This window comes from Engraulis encrasicolus, chromosome 21, assembly GCF_034702125.1.
Source record: "Engraulis encrasicolus isolate BLACKSEA-1 chromosome 21, IST_EnEncr_1.0, whole genome shotgun sequence".
Classification (NCBI taxonomy): Eukaryota; Metazoa; Chordata; class Actinopteri; order Clupeiformes; family Engraulidae; genus Engraulis; species Engraulis encrasicolus.
The window spans coordinates 26,339,092-26,358,241 of NC_085877.1; the positions used below are offsets into that span (position 1 = coordinate 26,339,092).

Here is a 19,150-nt window from a genome sequence, read left to right on the forward strand (position 1 = left end):
GAACAAGAGAGAGGGTGATGTGGCTCAGTTGGCTCACTGTGCGCCACCATTACCCCGGGGACTTGAGTTTGATTTTGACCTGAGGCCGTTTCCAGATCTTTCCCCTTGACTCTCTCTCCCACCATTTTCCCTAAAACCATCTTCAACTGTCCTATCTCAATAAAGGCTAAAAGCCCCCAAACCAAATATTTTTTTAGAAACGAGAGAGAAGCCATAGTGAGAGACGACATACAGTAGTCTCTGGTGAAGATAGAGCACTTTTGCACACTTCTGTATTCGGATGGGTGCATTGGGTGTAACCAAGATTGTCATTCAGAAGTGTAAGACAAATCCTGCACATACAGTGTACGTAACTATTTACTAGAATGACGTTTTGGTTATATATAGTGACAGATGTTATCTGAAGAGGGCCAGTATGACAAAAATGTTGTGGTAGCCTTTTTCGTGCAAAAGGGATCGCCGGCGGTTTTGACTCATTCTTTTTTTGGAAAAAAAAAACAAAAAAAACAAAACTCAATTATATCATAACAGCATTGCCATAACATTACCACCAGTAAGCAATACGCTCATAATGGGCCGTTTCGGCAGTGGGATGCTGTAATAGTTGAAAATACTTTTCTACCATTGTACTGTACTACACCACTATGACAGTAGTAAGACATTACGACTTTTAACAGGGACATTTATAATGGGCCACATCTTAAGGTTCAATAACTGATTAAGTATTGGCCATTAGTATGCTGTTAACAGCAAGCTTAGGGTCTAGTTTATTATCAAAGACATATTTGTATGTGGAATGGACAGTGCACACAATTTGTCCCTGAACTTCCACTCTCTGGTAGCCTACCAACTCAACTCATCTTGACTCAATTGCATTGATTTCAGCTGTCATAGTGTACAAATATCATAATACCAGCACTTGGTTCCAGTCCCTGGGACAATGTGAGGTTAGGTACCTTGCTCAAGGGCACTTAAGCCACTATGCAGCTGTACGTATGTATACACACACAGGAATACTATTTTCGGTGTGCTACTCATCCTGTTGAAGTCCCACTCCAGTGTTAAAGGTTGCTATAGCAACAAATTACCTTCGATGAGTTCTTTGCATTAGCCTGGTAACGACCATCCCATAATACTTATGGGATTTTCATTACCAGGCTATCTTTGTATAGGCCTACAACAAAAAGCCATACACATGCTAATAAACACTATGCAGTACACTGCGGTCAAGTTGAGCTGGGCTGGTACAGTGTAAATGTTTCAGTGTTTATTCAACACTCAAGAGTTGGACCAACACAATGAATGTTGAATTAGACTCTGTATAGTGTTGAATGAACACTACAAAATATAGGCCTTCTGTCAATTTACACTGGAGACAGACAATTGGTCACTGCCTTATAAGGCTCGATCTTGGAGACAACATTGCACTATACTTCACTAAGAAGCTGTTTACAAGTGCATGGATATTTTTTGAAACATAAATATAGAAATGTGCTTTCACAAGTTTCTTTAAAAAACATCTGCCTTTAAAAATATCTGCATACTTGTAACCACCACCCCCCCACACACACACACACACACAGTTCCCAGTAATGGGAATAACAGATTGCATAAATAAATCACCACAATGATGCATACTGTATGTATATACCATCTGCTTTAATCAACATATTGCTTCATCATTGTCAAATCATCTGATGCGAAAGTGAATGCTAGCACAGCACTGTTTGAGAAGCCTTTTTTTTAGCGACTTTGGTAACAGAAGCATGAGGTGAAATGGACAGACTGAATGATACTGTGTCTGCATTTGAGTACATTTAAAAGCTTAAAACACCAGCTACATGTTCCTTGTGTTTTTTTTATGTCGGTAAATCACAGTCAATAACTGATATGGATACTTGCGTAATGTTCTCCCATCATTAAATCAATATACAAATGAAATGATAACAAAGTTAAAAAATAAATAAATAATGAAACCACAACTGCACCAAATACATAGATCTAAATGTAAACAAAAAAACATTTCTACAGTAATACAAGACCATTTCAGTCAACTGCGTATACATGATAAATATAAATAATTCAATAGTGATAATGGCTATCGGCAGAAGCTAGCTTCACAGCATTACACTACTCAACCAGCAATAATTAGCGATGAGCTCAAATGTTCACATTTCTTCCCTCGTAATTCTAGCCTTTGTAAAAGTCCAGTGCTTTAGTAGTAATTTCCGCAACAACTTGTGTTGCCCATTCACAAATATGATATTTCCAGAGTAGAGTCTGATCAGAGTAGATTGTGTAGGCCAAAGATGTCCAATGGTGGATTTAGTCAAGATGTCAAAATGGTGGATTTAGTGCATTGAGAGAATCTAGCTATTCAAGTATGAAAGGTGTGCATAATCAATGCTTGGAAATTACTGGTGGTAGTAAATATTCATGAAAAAGATGAAATTTGAGAATGGGCAACATCAATTCTGGAAATTAAGAATGCACACTCTACCTGTAATCTTCATCTTATCTGTGCAAGAAGAACAAGACAAAGCAAATTTGGAATCAATGAAAGTAACCAAAGAGACCAAAAAATAAACAATAAAGATATTTTATAACACCTCACATATTTCTGGCTTTGATCCAGACCTAATGTAGAGCAATCTGGGTCACCTGCTCATCCTATGAATGGGTTATGTTATGTGGCTATGCCCCAGGCCCAAATGGCAAATACTGTATATATATTGTATTACTACTGGGCCAATGTGGGGTTATTTGCACGATTGTCAGACGTTTTAATATAATTGCTGCATAAACAAAAGCATGGCATACAGCCAAGCCGATTCTAATGCCTGTACAAGTCATCAAAGTTTTGCCCTTCCATAGCGGGGATGGCCAACCAAGAAAATGAAGAGGCATTTCGCTACCCATGCAATGCATCAGACACCTGAGACAGACAGTCTGGGCCCAGGGATTCTAGAACCTACGGGGATTCGAGAACCTAAACCTACCAGGAAGGTGCTACCAAGCGAGAAGTATTTTATAATGCCGTGCTTCTACCTGTAAGCAAGTGCTGTGTGCTTTTTGTTCTGTTACTTAAAGGTAAACTCTACTGGGAGGCCTTTGCCCTAGTCCTAACACCTCACACTGGGCACTTCATTGACTAGCAATGCATTGACACAAACATTTTCCACTCATCCAACAGTTCATCAGCCGTGGCCCATTCCTCTGTTTTGCAAGCATTACAAAGTCATGCAAGAGAAAAAAAACATCTTTTAAAAATATTTGTTCTATATTGCAAAGCAGCAAAGCGCAACCTACAGCCAGTGTTTCTTTTTTCTTACCATGTTCCAAGAGTATTCATACACACTATGATATAACACAATGGCACATCAACCCCCTGAGCTCATCAGGTTTAAAACTCTTAGCTACTCAAAGATATAGCATCACTCTTGAATATGCAAATCATCTGAAATGTTACTGCACCTGCGGAACCACGTCACATATCTAATTTACCAACTATCAACATGTGTCAGTTATAACCCTTCATAATTTGTCTGGAAAAAAATATGACAATTGAAAATTTAGACCCAGGTGTACAAATGAACACAATGTCACGGTTAGGCCCTGAAGGTCATCCATTGTTACTCTCAGTGGCACAGCATCCACCAGGGATGGGTGATTGGTACTGATTTTCAATATGATTCAGGCCCTCCAATAGAGCTTTAAATCGAAATGCTTTTTCTAAAATTAGTTGAATTACTACAAGACTGGGCAGAATCACTTGACAGCACGTGTCAATGTATGCTTTCGGGACACAGTGCATCAACACATACAGTAGAATGCACATAAAATGAAGAGAAAACATTTACTAAATGTACTAAATAAATAATAATAATAATTACAAAAAAAACCCACTTGGTACTGTAATTATGTCCTTGACCATTGTGGATCACCAGTTATGATTGTCTGTTCTGCACAGCTGTGGTAGCCACCATTGTGGTCTGCATATGAAGAGCTCTTTTCCAAAATGAGATATATCCATTTTGTAGAATGTTGGGAAATGGGCATTTTTTGTATTGGGCATTCCATTGAATTGCATTACAAAATGCATTTTATAGAGGTTTAAAAAGCATATTCTCAAAACATTTGAATGGCAAGAATTCACACATAGATGATAGGACTACTTATCAGTCAATTCCAATATTAAAATGCAAAAAGTCAAAAATGGTGGATATAGCGTTTTGGAAAAGAGCTCTTCATACATATTTCTTCTAGTTCTTTGAGTGACAACACTTATGCAGTGACACACAGAGCATACAGCACATCTTCACCCAATATTGCAAGCTGAAGAAGCACAATGATGGTATTTCTTAAAACAGTATTTGAAGCTTGGAAAAAAGCTACCAAATCATTAGTCACAGCTGACACAGAGGTCCACTGGAGCAAGCGCGCGCACACACACACAATCACGGACGCACGCGCATGGACACACACGGGCACGCACACTGCATGAATGCTGTCAACTGCAGAGATGCAGCATAGGGCTTGAAAAAATTAAACAAAATAAATAAGGTCAACACTTCATTTAAAGATGCTTACACAAGCCTGCCATGAACCCTTTAGAAAAAATTGCACGATATAAATCATGGTCAATAAAGACATGTCATTCATATTAACTGCTTTTGTCTATCAGAGTGTTTTGTTATTTTTCCTAGAACACAATCTCGGATCACTATCAAAGCTCAGACCAGTCTCATGTAGTCAACTTCAAATCAAGTGTCGGCTAAATAAATAAATAAATAAGCCAGCGAAATACATACACGTCAATGCAAGATACACACACATGAATACAACCGTTTGAAATGTTCACTATAATGATGTTCAAGTCATTTGAGATGTGCTAACAATATCCAGCAAAGCTGAGGAGTTGTGCGAAAGTCATTTTTTTTCAAATGGATCACATTTGCAGTTTGAATGTTAGATGAATATCCAATACAAAACTGACCCAAATAAAAAAGAGGACAGAGAGCAGAGGACAGAGGACCTTTTTTTTTACACATATCTGGATATATATTTGAAAACGGATCTGTTTTCACATATCGCTTTTAGGGATCTGAAACACACCTGTCACAATTTTATCTGTCACATGTCGTGTTAATACGTAAATGGATAATAAATATCTGCGTTTAAAATTGTTCACATGTGTTAAGAGCGTCTAGGATAAATGACTTGCACACAAGGTCGATGGGGGGTTACAGGAAGTACAGGGAAGATCGGACAGACAGGAGAAGTCATCACGTATGTCCACCTCCAAGTGGTCATTTTAGGAATGACAAGGTATTAAACGAAAGATCGATGAGAGCGGGGAGAGAAAGGCAAAGAGTAAAGGGATATTCAATTCAGTCTTTCTTTGTACATGCAGGCACTCAAATTGCACTGTTTCAAAACGACACACGACACCCAGCGTGGCGTGCCTGGTGTCACTGAAAAAGGAGCAAGTGGACAAATCCAAAAATCCAACCAAATCTAAAACCAACCAAAAAACAAAACCAGCATCCATGGATGGCAATTCCTTGAGTACCATCCTGCCTTCTTGGCTTCCAACTGCTCAAACCATACACTTCACACACTTCAAAAAAGAAAGCAATGGAGGTATATGAACTAAAGAGTTTGTTGAAATAATCTACCAAAGATGATCAGTGGGACCCTCTGTGTTACACAAAGAATAAAAAATAAAAACGGCAATAAGCAAATCAACTGAAATTACAGACGGCGTTCCTAGGCGACCTAGTAGTGCTTTAGTACTTCTGTCGGCGGCTGCGTGGAGCCACAGCTTTCAGTTCAGCAACAGCAGCAGTAGCGGAAAGGATATGAATGCCAGGTAGGCCTAGAAAAGTAACACCAAAAGCATAAACAAACAAATACAACTCAGTAAAAAAGCAAAGTGAAAAAAGGACTACAAAAAATTATAACTCACCAAAAAGGAAAGACAAACGACCACCGTGGAACCTCTTTCAATAGGTCACACAAAACCTTCTTCCCTAAATCAAAAATCAAAAGCGTTTTAGCCACCTGTCCCCTGGTTACCGGCCAGTCTTCCTGGTCTCCTAGACGACCCAGTAGGCCATGCATGTGGTAATAGTTCTGGCACTGGCTGTGTGCGACCCACACCAGCAGGGCAGCAACAGATAGGATAGGAACACCAGAGACCATAAAAACCATAAAAACAAAAAAATAAACCAAACAATACCCAACCCAAATTCAGCAAAAACACAGAGAAACTATAGATTACAGGGAAAAAACCCCTGACAAAAAAATTTAAAAAGAAAAATACCAAGGTGGAACCCTTTGCAGAAGGTCACCCAAAACCTTCTATGAAAGGGGAAAAAAAAACACCTCTTCCGCCACCTGTTCCTTGTTCCTCCTCGGTCTCCTAGGCGACCCGGTAGGCGGTCATGCGGTAGTAGTTCTGGCTGTGGCTGCGCGCGGCCCACACCAGCAGGGCGGCGGCCATCATGTGCAGCGGCGAGGAGATGAGGGCCAGGTAGAGGGACCAGCCCAGCGAGGCGTCCACCCGCTCCGGTAGCATGGAGACGCGGTGCAGCAGGTCCATACCCGCCAGGTAGCAGCACACCGTGGCCAGAGTACATAGGCCTAATGAGGGGGCAGGGGGTGGAGGAGATGAAAAAGATGAGAGGAGAGGAGAGGAGGAGGAAGAAGAAGAAGAAGAAGAAGAAGAAGAAGAAGAAGAAGAAGAAGAAGAAGAAGAAGAAGAAGAAGAAGAAGAAGAAGAAGAAGAAGAAGAAGAAGAGATATAAGTAAGGAGAAGAAGAAGAAGGAGAAGGGGGGAGGAAGATGAAAAAGAGGAGAGGAGAGGAGAGGAGAGGAAGAAGAAGAAGAAGAAGAAGAAGAAGAAGAAGAAGAAGAAGAAGAAGAAGAAGAAGAAGAAGAAGAAGAAGAGACATAAGTAAGGAGAAGAAGAAGAAGGAGAAGGAGAAGGAGAAGAAGAACAAGAAGAAGAAGAAGAAGAAAGGGGGAGGAAAATGAAAAAGAGGAGAAAAGAGGAGAAGAGAGGAAGAAGAAAAAGAAGAGGAGAGATAAGTAAGAAGAATTGAATTGAATTTTCAAAACACCTTTACTACAATTACAAATTCTTGGAATACAGAAGCACAAAAAGTGCCATTGAGTGACAATCACAAAAAACAAAAGTTACATAGGTAAATACATGGCTTACATCTCAGCCAGGTGCCAATACATGTGTAAAAAACAATTCATCATTCCTAACAGAGCACACAGCACCATTATGACACCAGATTGGTTCAAAAACCTCCAAATTGTTAGTAAGAAGAAGACGAGAGATGAGTCAGGAGAAGGAAGATAATGAGGGAGGAGGAAAAGGAGGATATGACAACTTTAAGTATTAAAAATATGAAGAGAGAAAGGGGGAGGAGAAGAGAGATGAGGAAAAAAGACAAAGAAGAGAGGAAAATAGAAGAAGAAGATGAGGAAGAAGAAGAGCAGGAGGAGGAGAAAGGGAAGAAGTGAGATGAGGGAAAAGGATGAAAATGAGGGGACCATATAAGGAAAATGAAGAAAAATAATAATAAAAAGAAGCAGAAGAGATTGAAGTGTTGTGAGGTGCTTTCTGAGTCACTCCATTCTTTGTATCGTTCAATCTTTTCAATATCAATGGCTAATGCAGGCAATGGAGGCAAAATACCCAATTTTACGCACAGCACATGAAAAGCCTTTTTAAAGTGATGAGAAAAGTTTGTTGGCACTAAAAAAAATGCCAGAGCGAATATGCCGAATTCATGGCGAAACTTCTTCTAATGACCTCGCTACTTGGTCGCTTTGGTCGTTTCTGGTATACACATAATGGTAATACAAAATGTTGTGTAGCATTCAAGTTGCATGCGTTGCTGAAGGGGATTTACTGGGATTTGTTACACTGGTAGCTTAAATATGATATCAGTCAGAGACCCCATCCCAGTTTATCCATGGGGAAACCCAGCTTATGCTGTGTAAACCTGACCTATATTAGGACACAACCGTCCATAAAATATTTTCATAGCACAGACCAGGGCACCAGAGGGATGAAATAATGAGAGAGAGAGAGAGAGAGAGAGAGAGAGAGAGAGAGAGAGAGAGAGAGAGAGAGAGAGAGAGAGAGAGTGAGAGAGAGAGAGAGAGAGAGAGAGAGAGAGAGAGAGTGAGAGAGAGAGAGAGAGAGAGATGTATCCATCATCAAACCATTCATCCATCCATCCATCCATTCATTTAGTAAGCACTATTCCATTTTGTGAGTGTGTGTGTGCATGAAGAAAACCAGACACCCGCTAGCAATTTGTGAGTATTTCAGTGTGTACTGTATTTCTATGACTGTGTTTACTTAATGTTCCCATTCAAAAACACACATACAAGGCACACATGCGCACACACACCTCCCAGGATACAGGTATGTTTGCACTATGTCTTAATGTCACATTTGTCACACAAGGTTACAATTGTCTTACTGTCTGTGTGTGTGTGTGTGTGTGTGTGTGTGTGTGTGTGTGTGTGTGTGTGTGTGTGTGTGTGTGTGTGTGTGTGTGTGTGTGTGTGTGTGTGTGTGTGTGTGTGTGTGTGTGTGGCTTGCATGTGTGTGGCTTGCGTACGGCGATGATGAGACGTAATCTAGCAGTGCAATTCACTTACCGGCCAGCAGATGGAGCACTCCGATGCCGAGCGTGGGAGCCAGGCTGTGGCACAGGCATGCGCCGAAGCCCACGATGGCCGCCAGCACCACCAGGCCCAGAGACACCAGCGGCAGCAGGAACTGGCACCTCCACAGATCTGGGCAGCACACATTCACGCATGTGCGCAAACACACACACACAGTCACAGACACATACAGCACACACAGCACACACACACACACACACACACACACACACACACACACACACACACACACACACACACACAGTAAGACTTGGGAGATATTCGAAACCACTTAAGCAATAAAATCAATATAGATCAGTGTTTCTCAAACTTTTTCAGACCAAGGACCATTTATTCCCCCCAAAAATGTTCAAGGACCACCTATCAACTGAATTGACAGTTGACAGGTGCTAATTTGACACTGCTAATTTCGATGCAGATCACATACTTTTTTCTCATTTTCAAGTCTGTCTTATTGTGGTGAAAATGACACTTCAGCTATGGTAAACGTTTTAATAATGTTACAAATATAGCTTACTGCTAGCTTTTCTTGGAAAAATAGAAATCCCCTCGTGGACCACCTGAGCTCTGACGCGGACCACTAGTGGTCCCCGGACCACACTTTGAGAGTCACTGATATAGATAGATGGAGAGAGAGGGGGGGGGGATGAGGGAGGGAGAGAGTAGAACAACTATACATAGAGCTGCTTTGAAGAATTCTCCTCTCTCCTGAATCCTGACTATTTACTGCACTGATGTAACCTGGCTCTCACGCAGATGGTGCGAGCTCACGAAGTGTAACGAAGATGCACGAAGCACTAGGGGTCTCGCGAGAGCCAGGCTAGCACTGATAGCCCAGAGGAAGACTCTAAGGCATGTTGCACGCTGTGTATATGTGTGTGTGTCTCTGTGTGTATGTGTGTGTGTGTGTGTGTGTGTCAACTTAACCCCTGTGCTAATGTACTAAAAAACCCTAACTGCACTTGGTATTTGCACTTGTTCTGTATATCTCCTGTGCAGTCGTTATCTATATGTGTTGCATGCTACTATTATGTCCTTGATTGTAAAGACAAATACCTTTGCCAAATACTATAATGTAATGTAATGTAATAGTGTAATGACTGTAATGGGATTGTTGTGTGATTATGAGGTATAACAAGCAGGCTATGTACAGCATGAAGCAAAATACAGGGAAAATAAAAAGAGGAAGGGGCAGGGGAGGTTGTAGACTGCCAAGACAAAGAGCCATTTTAGGACAGAAAGAGAAGAAGCCAGATGGACCAGATGGAGCATCTTGATAATTTTGGGCAAGATCACTCACTCACTCACTCTCTCTCTCTCTCTCTCTCTCTCTCTCTCTCTCTCACTCACACACACACATACACTCACACTCACACACACACACACACACACACACACACACACACACACACACACACACACACACACACCCACACCCACACACATATTTTTTTTCCTGGACGCTGGTTAGATTTCATTTTGGCTGGTAGAAAAGACCAACTTACTATCCACTTTGTCCCATTAGTAAGTGTGAATTTGGGCTAGTAGGATTAACATACAGCTCCAGGCCTTTTTAGTAGAATACCATGAAAAAGTTTATTACTTTCCATATTTCCATCAATAATGATAAACTTTGATAGATTATAGATTCATGGCCCACATTTTAAACTATTCCAATCATTATTTTTTTTTTATATATATATATACGTTGGACTTCCAGCTCAAAAAACCCATGAATTGGGGAATTCGCATTATTAGAATATTGTTATAAAATCAAATTTTTCTTCATCAAAATTCGGGTCACATTAAATCAGTTGAAATTTGGTACTTCCTACATAACATGCAATGGTCAATACTTGGTTAGGACATTCTCTGTCTTCATAATGGCCATGATGCGTTTAACATTGAAGTCAATGGCAAAACAGTGCATGGGAGTTATGGAAGCCCAGATATCCTTGATGCTTTGCTGTCAGCTGTTCTTGTTTGTTGACCTGGTGCCCCACACTTCACTCTTCAATATAGCCTGTAGATTTCCATGCCACGTTTTGGTGTTAACTCACCAGTTTAATTCTAACTCAACAGAAATAAAACCCCATTCATTTTCAATGGGGTTTAATTTCTGGTTATTTAGAATTAAACTGGTGAGTTAGCGCCAAAACGTGGCATGGAAATCTACAGGGTATATTGAAGAGTGAAGTGTGGGACACCAGGTCAGCTATACAAAAACAGCTGACGGCAAAGCATCAAGGATATCTGGCCTTCCATTACTCCCATGCACTGTTTCTGCCATTGACTTCAATGTTAAACGCATCATGGCCGTTATTATTAATAATATTAAGACAGAGAGAGTCCTAACCAAGTATTGAACATTGCATGTTGTGTAGAAAGTACCGAAGTTCAACTGATTTGATGTGCACTGATGTGAAACAAATTTTGATGAAGATAATTGTGATTTTATTACAATATTCTAATGATGCGAATTCCCCAATTCATGGTTTTTTTGAGCTGGAAGACCAAAATGTGTAAACATAAACAATTTAATGATTGGAATAGTTAAAAAACTGGGCCATGAATCTACAATCCATGACAGTTTAACATTATTGATGGAATTATGGAAAAAAATCAACTTTTTCATGGTATTCTAATAAAAAGGCCTGGAGCTGTATGCTAGCCATTTTGGCTATTGATGAAAAAAGTTAATTTACAGCCCTGCATGCAAGGTATGTGAAACTAAACGGAGAGTTCATAGGTAGAACGTTAGCAAACCTCCCTCGGAAGCCTCATACAGATACGGTTGGGCTCAGCTCTCAACCCTAGACCTTTCAGTGTTTCACTGGTTCTGTGCTCCCATGCTGAAGCATTGCTGTGGTTGGGAGGTCACAAGTTGGAGCCCTGAGTGGCGGACTGTCCAGCGTGATCTCAGTTACACTGATGCCGTAGATTCATGGAAGTGAGGTTAGTAAACCTCCCTTCCGAAGCCCCATACAGACGCTGGCAATCATAGCCTACTACAGCCTCAAGCTAATGCTATCCCATGCCGGAGAGTTGCTGTGATTGGGAGGTAGCGAGTTCAAGGCCCCTGAAGTGGCACACTGTGCAGGATGACCTTGGTTACATCATGACTTTGTTGGAGCACTGTGTTTTCTCCACCTTCTCTCCTTTCTTCCAACTGATATGGATTTCAACTTTTAACCCATGGGCAAACCAATTTCTGACAGCGAAAAATCGGCATCCGGAGTAAAACACAAGTCTATTCGGTTAATTCAAGTTAGATAGGAAGTTAGCTAGGAAGATAAGTTAGCTAGGAATATTCTTATCTTGAAACGGAATGGTGGCAGTATTCAGTTTGCCCATGTTGAGTCATGTGACCTTTATTCACAGGAAGCAAGGAAGGGGAACTCGCACACCGTTCTGCCGAATGCAATGTTGAACTTTTTAACAGTCTGACTGTGACCGAAACGTCTGCACTACACTTGGGTAGCACCTTTTTTGTTTTTCGAATGCAATAAAAAGTTCAACATTGCATTCGGCAGAACGGTGGGCGAGTTCCCCTTCCTTGCTTCAAGTTAATCCACTGGAACCTACGCACCCACCAGGCATCAAGCTCAAAGGCGCGGTACCTCCACTGAAAGAAGGTTCACCTTTATTCACAGGAAATGATAAGGGAGAGGGATACGAGGACTTCAAGTTTTGGCAAAGGACGCGCTCAACTTCTTGGAAAAACGAAAGTCTTTGGGTGCGAGATAAAATGTATCAACTTAAGGAAGAAAAATCCGCACTCACAAACTGCGTCTCATTATTTATTTATATTACCACCATGTCCAAAAAAGCAAACGCGTTTCGGCTATCAAGCCTCGGTACCACGCACTGATGAAGGCTTGATAGCCGAAACGCGTTTGCTTTTTGGACATGGTGGTAATATAAATAAATAATGAGACGCAGTTTGTGAGTGCGGATTTTTCTTCCTTTAGAGGGATACGAGGAGACATTCTCAAATGACCCGGGCGGGAATGGAACAAGGGTTGCCAGCATAGCAGTCCAGTGCACTACTACCTCAGGAGGGCCAACATTCAATTTGTAACTGGAATACTGCACACATGTACTGCAACTTCAGTCTGGTGCTGTATAGCCTACGTATAGGGATGCTGAATAAAACACCTTCTTGAGGACCCAGTAGTACTTACAGGTGCGTATCATGTCCTCTCCACTGTTGTGGTTGCCCGGCTCCTTGTACTTGGGCGTGAACTGCTGCGTTAGAGTGAAACTCTTGCAGTCCATCACCATCTTTGGATCTACAGAGAGAGAGGAGAGAGAGAGAGAGAGAGAGAGAGAGAGAGAGAGAGAGAGAGAGAGAGAGAGAGAGAGATGTGGATGAAAAAGAGTGATGGAAGGAGAGAGAGAAATGAGAGAAAGGGAGTGGGGCAGGAATATAGACAAAATTATGGACGTAAACACTAAAGTAGAAAAGGAAAAACAACGGGAAGGTGTGTGTGTGTGTGTGTGTGTGTGTGTGTGTGTGTGTGTGTGTGTGTGTGTGTGTGTGTGTGTGTGTGTGTGTGTGTGTGTGTGTGTGTGTGCTTGTGTGTGTGAGAGAGACAGACATAGATAGAGACAGAGAGACTGTGATTTTGTTTAGACAGAGACAGAGATGTTGTTTATGATGTTGCTTACTTGTTGTACCTCCCTATGCTACACTCAATATATTACAGTACAGTATATTAAATCAACATTACCAACACTGTAGGGATATCAGTCTAATGGGGGCCCCAGGACTCTACTGTAGGTCGTTCCGCTTCACTGCCCTGAATAATTTAGCTCTAACAGAAACAGAAAATCCCACTATTGTTTTGCCTGGGAAATTGGACGCCATACGGCTTTTTGTTTGAGGCGGGCGACTGTAGCCAACTGTAACTCATCTCTTGTCACACTGTAACCAAGGGATGGAATGGAATACAGCCTATATCAAAAAATAAATGCGCAAAAAATGATTCCAAGGCAAATGGCTGACAAAACTAGTTTCACGCATAACTTTCAATCATTTCAAAGAAGGCTCTGACCTAATGCCACCGTCCCTGCCCAACCACAGTATTTTTCTGTGTACTCAACTGAATTTTGCTATCTGGGTTTGCAGAATTGCTATGTTTTGGTGTCCTAATCACTGCACAATGCAGTAGTTTTTTCCATTGTAGTCTACAGTGTTTTGCAGTAGACTACAGCAATTTCCCCCCATATAGGCTGAACACAACCACAGCTTTTTGCATTGCAGTTTGCAATGTGTTTTCATATCCAAACCACTGTCTCACTGCATATCCAGTGCAACAAAGTTACCCATAAGGGCTTGTTTACCTGGTTCTTCGTAGCCTGCCACTGGGGGTCTTGGGAGAATAAGACTTCATAATGCAGTAGGCCATGTATTTGCAAATTGAGTTGTTTATCCTGGTTATTTGTATCACCGCAGAATTGCGTTTTAATCACTGCATAGGCCCCTACTGTAGGCTGTTTTCTTATTGTTTTCAACCCACTGCATTCACTCAAACTGCAGTGCAAACAGTACATAGGCCTACTGCTGTTATAATAATGCAGTACAACACATAAGGAGTTGTTTACCTGGTTCTTTGTACCACTGGGGTTCAATGGGGACCTGCAGGCAGCGCCACCAGAGTCCCACCGTCCCGTTCAGGCGGAACAGCGAGTCGCTGTAGGTCTTCTCGTCGAACTCCCCGTGCATGAACTCCTCCTGGAGATTGTGCAGCTCTGTCGCATTGGCCTCTCCGTACACGGGCGGGCTGATGTACTGGTACCAGTGCTGCGTCCCCACCGCCACGGAGAGGTACACCGTGGCGATGATGCTGAGGACGCACGCGATGACCAGGGCCGTGGCGTAGCGGTTATCCACCATGATCTTATGGCTTGGTAACTTGGCGAAAGATGAACCCGAGCTGCTAGTGAAAGTAAGTTCAGCGGGTCAATCACACAGACCGCAGACGCATAGAGCCACCAGACCCCCCACCACCCACCCACGCTATGATTTACCAAGCGTAAAAATAAGTTATCCGAGAGACGCAATCGTCGTGACCTCAATAAAGTCGAATGTGTGTCGGGTATACCCTACTGGTCTGGAATGTCCTATTTTCCATGATATCCGTTGCTGCCTTGTTGCTCTTCCCAAGGACCCCATCTGTCGTTCTCCATCTGTCAACGAAGAACTCCAGTGACGAAGATCATTGGGCGCTTGCGTCGAAAGTGTCAGACTGGCAATCACCGGGGGCACTTTACATTAATAGTTCTACAGAGGACAACAACAAAGGTGTTGCGATAACACCCTAGATAGGCTATCGGTATGGCATGTCTTGTGTGACAGATTACGCTGCTTGAGCTAAATAGGGTGGCCCGTAAGGATTATTTAGTTGGATTGTCAATAAATCCATGCGTATTCCTGTTCCGGAAGATGCGCAGCTCGGGATTTCTGGGTGATGGAGTCCTTTTTGCAATAATAGAGGTTGTGGTCGTGTGAGAAATTGAAATGTATTGACGCCGTAGTACCATTATTTTATGAGAAGAAATGAAGTACGCAATTCGAATTTGAACAAATGTATTTCCAGACATCATGTATATGTAACCGGTGGTCATCCCGAACTTTTATTCTGACGGGATAACGACACTCCCCTTTCCTTCAGGTGTGTAGCATAAATCATTGCGGTGGTAGCTAGTTAGCAAAGACGCCGTGTTTTTGATGCTGTCGAGTGTAGCGTGAGCACACCGCTCTCTCTCTCCCTCCGTTTGTGGTTGAGCCACCGTACAGGAAAGGTAGGCGTCCTTCTCGGTTGGTTTATTGCTCTTTTTGGTGCATTGTAATGTACTTAGTTGTTGGTTACTGACACCATTTAACTTAATTGTAGCCCTGTCCATCGGCGGCTGGCGTGGGGTCGGCTGCTGTTCTGGGATGGTGTGCTGAGCTGGGCAAACTCAAGGTAAAAGATGCGTTCTGTACGCTTCTCTCGTGTGTGCGAACGTAGTCTCTGTTGTGACTGATGTAGTGTTACTCTATCACAGTGTCGCTGGTGATGTTCTTCCACTTTGTGTCCTGTGTGGTTGACTGCTTGCATGCCGCTTCGAGAGAACCAGAGGTAATGCCGGCATTTTCTGTAAGAGTTTCGACGCTTAGCACTTGACGTGTGTAGGGAGTTGTGTGGGGTGGGAGTGGGGGTGCTCCGCAGGTGTGATGGCGGGACTGGCAGCGTGGTGCCTTTGATATCGCGCTGTGGTGTCGTGGTTGCACCTGTGGGAGCGCCCACATTTCCACAATACACAACTCCTGTTGAATCGAGTTATAAATGCCGTGCCTAATGGTAACTTTCTCGTTAAATGTACATAGGAGGAGTTGGTGCCTTCGACTACACTGATGCAGTGTCACTAGAGAAGGGGGGCATCACTGTTCTTTTCCCAACCTTTTGTTTTGTTTTGTCCTATTGTGTGAGTGATTCATCCTGTGCAACCTTTTCACTTTGACGTCCGAGACGAAGGGGCTTGTGTAAGTTTCACTCTAACATCCGAGACGAAGGGGCTCGTGTAAGTTTCTACTTAGTAACCGCAAAGACGGAGCTTGTGTATGTGATTAGGGTATGAACACTGAAGTATTACTGGGAGACGTATCTTAAATCTCAGACTCCTTTTGGAACCTATACTTGCTGTAGGGGGAGACCAAAGACGTGTGTCTAACAGGCTTGTGTGTGTGTGTGGTGGCCATTACCAATTTTGCCCTTTTGGCAGTTTGTTTTCTTTTGTACAATTTGATTTACTAACTTTGTTTGCCGTGCAATTTTTGTTATTTGGTCTGCCCCTCGTGCAATTGCCAATTGCCATTAGCACTTTTGCATAAAGCACTTTTGCACAAGTTTGTATATTGAGATGACGTGCCTATAAGTAATGTAAATGTTCATATTCTATATTTTCATATTTGACTGAGCCGTGAGGCATACTTTATGTGCAGAAATTCATTACGATAAGAAAGAAGAGATTCATTACGAAAAGGAAGAAAATAAAAAGAACTCTGAATTGTATGACAGTTGTATCTCTTGTTATTCACTAACCTGTTGCGGGGAAAGTCAAATCAAGTGTTTGATGGTTGGGTTCTCTCACCCTAACAAATGAGAGTGGCGTAGTCACTAAACATCTTAAAAATATTAAAAATATAAAAAATATTACGGTAAAGAGATAACGCAGGCCACATATGTATTTTCAAACACCTGACATCAGATCTGCACAGATGCACCGGCCTGGTACAGAGAATCAGTGATGTCCGGAAACAATAACTGTCAAAGAAAGATGCCCTGCGTGCACACATTTCACATTTGTGTTTTTTGGGTCTCTGTCAAAATGAATTGGTGTGTGTGAGTAGGAAGGCGACACGTGGGGATTGAGGCTTGGGATTTGGATCCTTATTACATGGCATGTGGCCTATTGAAGGGGGGCCCTTCAGATGTCTTTCTCCCGGCCCTGCCAAAACTGTCAGCAGCCATGTGTGTGCTCTTGGGACAAGACCGCCCTTATGTCAAGACTCAGCTTTTGAAAGACAGGGCCGGCCCCAGGCATAAGCGAACTATGCGATGACTTAGGGCCCCCACTCCTCCCGGGGCCCACATGAGCGGCAAAGTTCCAGGAAGAAATGAACGTCATTTTTCATAGGCCTATACCACTTTTAATTGTCAAACCCCTACAATAAACACAGAATATAACGAAGAGTGATAGTTTTGAACCGAAACTATATGATATTCTGTCGTGCTATCTGGCTTTCTTTTTGAGAACTTTTGCTCCTAGAAGTTCAGTGATCTACAGACAGCCTACCTATGTCCTTAACTTCTACTCCCTACTCGTGCAAGTAACTGAAGCTTATGAAGCATCTGATGCTGAATAGGTGGTAGTATTGGGGGGCCCTGGATGAAATTTTGCTGAGGGCCCCGGCTTGGGCCAGCCCTGTTGAAAAGTCAAGCCTTTCCATAAAATGATTCAATATTATATTCACACACACACACACACACACACTCTCTCATTCACTATAGCTGTTCGAATGAGCTTTTTATAGGCCTATTCTAATTTATACCATTTAAATTGTTTTTTTAATCTGCCTGTTAAAGCACTGAGAGTACTGTGTATGCAGTTGTTTTATACAAATAAAAGTATTCACTATCATAAAAAAACACTGCTTTCATAAACATCAATGCTCTAAGTTAACCTCACCCTGATGCTGAATCATAGTTAGAACCTGTAGGCCTATAGTGTACTGATGGGGATGTGGTTCCCTGTCAAAACCAAGTCAAGACTGTATCTATGAAGAGTCAAGACCACTTCTTTGAAGAGTCGAGACCGAAAAAGCAAAAACTGTGTAATCTACTACAACACCTGTGTGTGTGGGTGCGCGCACGCATATTTTTGTACACTCTGCATATGTACTTATCAGCCAAAAAGCCAAAAGGAGAAGTGAGATTATGTGTTGCAGTATACTGTGTGTGTGTGTGTGTGTGTGTGTGTGTGTGTGTGGCTTGCATGTGTGTGGCTTGCGTACGGCGATGATGAGACGTAATCTAGCAGTGCAATTCTCAACCAGTAATTATCAACCAGTAATTCATGCATTGACAGAAAGTTGCTACAAAACATCCATGGTGGCACTCATCTATGGTAGCCTTGACCATGTTCATAAGTTGTATGTCAGAGGTTTGCAAATAGCTGGACTAAATAAGAAGAAAGCAAAACAGATAGCCAAGTATTGTTCAATATCTGCAGTTATAGGCAGTCTGCATATTTGGAGGAGGAGATGCCACTTGTACCCCTGAATAGGCTTCAGGCCAGTATAACTTTTTAATTTATGTAGAAGACACATTATTGCTACTTTAATATTGTTTGGGGCGCTGTATTGTTTCTCAATAATTACTGGTCCTCCCAAATAAAATAATCAAACTGTGTGTGTGTGCGCCTGTATGTACACGTATGTGTTTGTTCGAACATCTTACTATCTTTGGAGAATCGCACACCTGCGTGTGTGTGTGTGTGTGTGTGTGTGTGTGTGTGTGTGTGTGTGTGTGTGAGAGAGAGAGAGAGAGAGAGAGAGAGACAGAGAGAGAGAGAGAGAGAAAAAGAGTGATTGTTCCACTAATCTTTTTCCTATCTGTCTGTTTGGAAAGTTGTGCTACCAAAATTGCCTTAATTTCCCACAATTGCATCGTTAAGAATATTGCAGTGCCATTAAAGACTGTTTTTTTGAGAGGGGGGATGTTTTTGTTATGATGTTTTTTTTGTCATTTTATGACCTTGTTTGTGGTCATTTTTAATCCTTTGATAACCACTCTGCACTGTGGTTGGTTGGCTGGTTGGTTCTCTATATGTGTTTAAATGTGTGTCTTTCTGCACAATCAATTGTCCTTTTGGGGACAACATATAG

At 42.0% G+C, this 19,150-nt stretch overlaps 1 protein-coding gene across 1 annotated transcript; it reads right to left on the reverse strand.

Moving 5' to 3' along the window:
• Positions 1-6,388: 6,388 nt before the first annotated feature.
• Positions 6,389-15,070, reverse strand: LOC134437048 (claudin domain-containing protein 1-like). The gene is made up of 4 exons (XM_063186481.1): positions 14,323-15,070; positions 12,900-13,007; positions 8,689-8,826; positions 6,389-6,645 (listed from the first exon to the last, which is right to left on the reverse strand). The coding sequence occupies exons 1-4, from the start codon at positions 14,612-14,614 to the stop codon at positions 6,425-6,427; spliced, it is 759 nt and encodes a 252-aa protein (XP_063042551.1). The 5' UTR covers positions 14,615-15,070; the 3' UTR covers positions 6,389-6,424.
• Positions 15,071-19,150: the final 4,080 nt, after the last annotated feature.

What these genes read in the sequence shown, in the direction of transcription:
- LOC134437048 (XM_063186481.1), bottom strand. Translation starts at nt 14,614, where the DNA reads ATGGTGGATAACCGCTACGCCACGGCCCTGGTCATCGCGTGCGTCCTC. An exon ending in CCAGTGGTACAAAGAACCAG is followed by an intron (nt 13,008 to 14,322) that starts GTAAACAACTCC and finishes CTCTCTCTGTAG; the next exon opens with ATCCAAAGATGGTGATGGAC. An exon ending in AGAGGACATGATACGCACCT is followed by an intron (nt 8,827 to 12,899) that starts GTAAGTACTACT and finishes TGTGCTGCCCAG; the next exon opens with ATCTGTGGAGGTGCCAGTTC.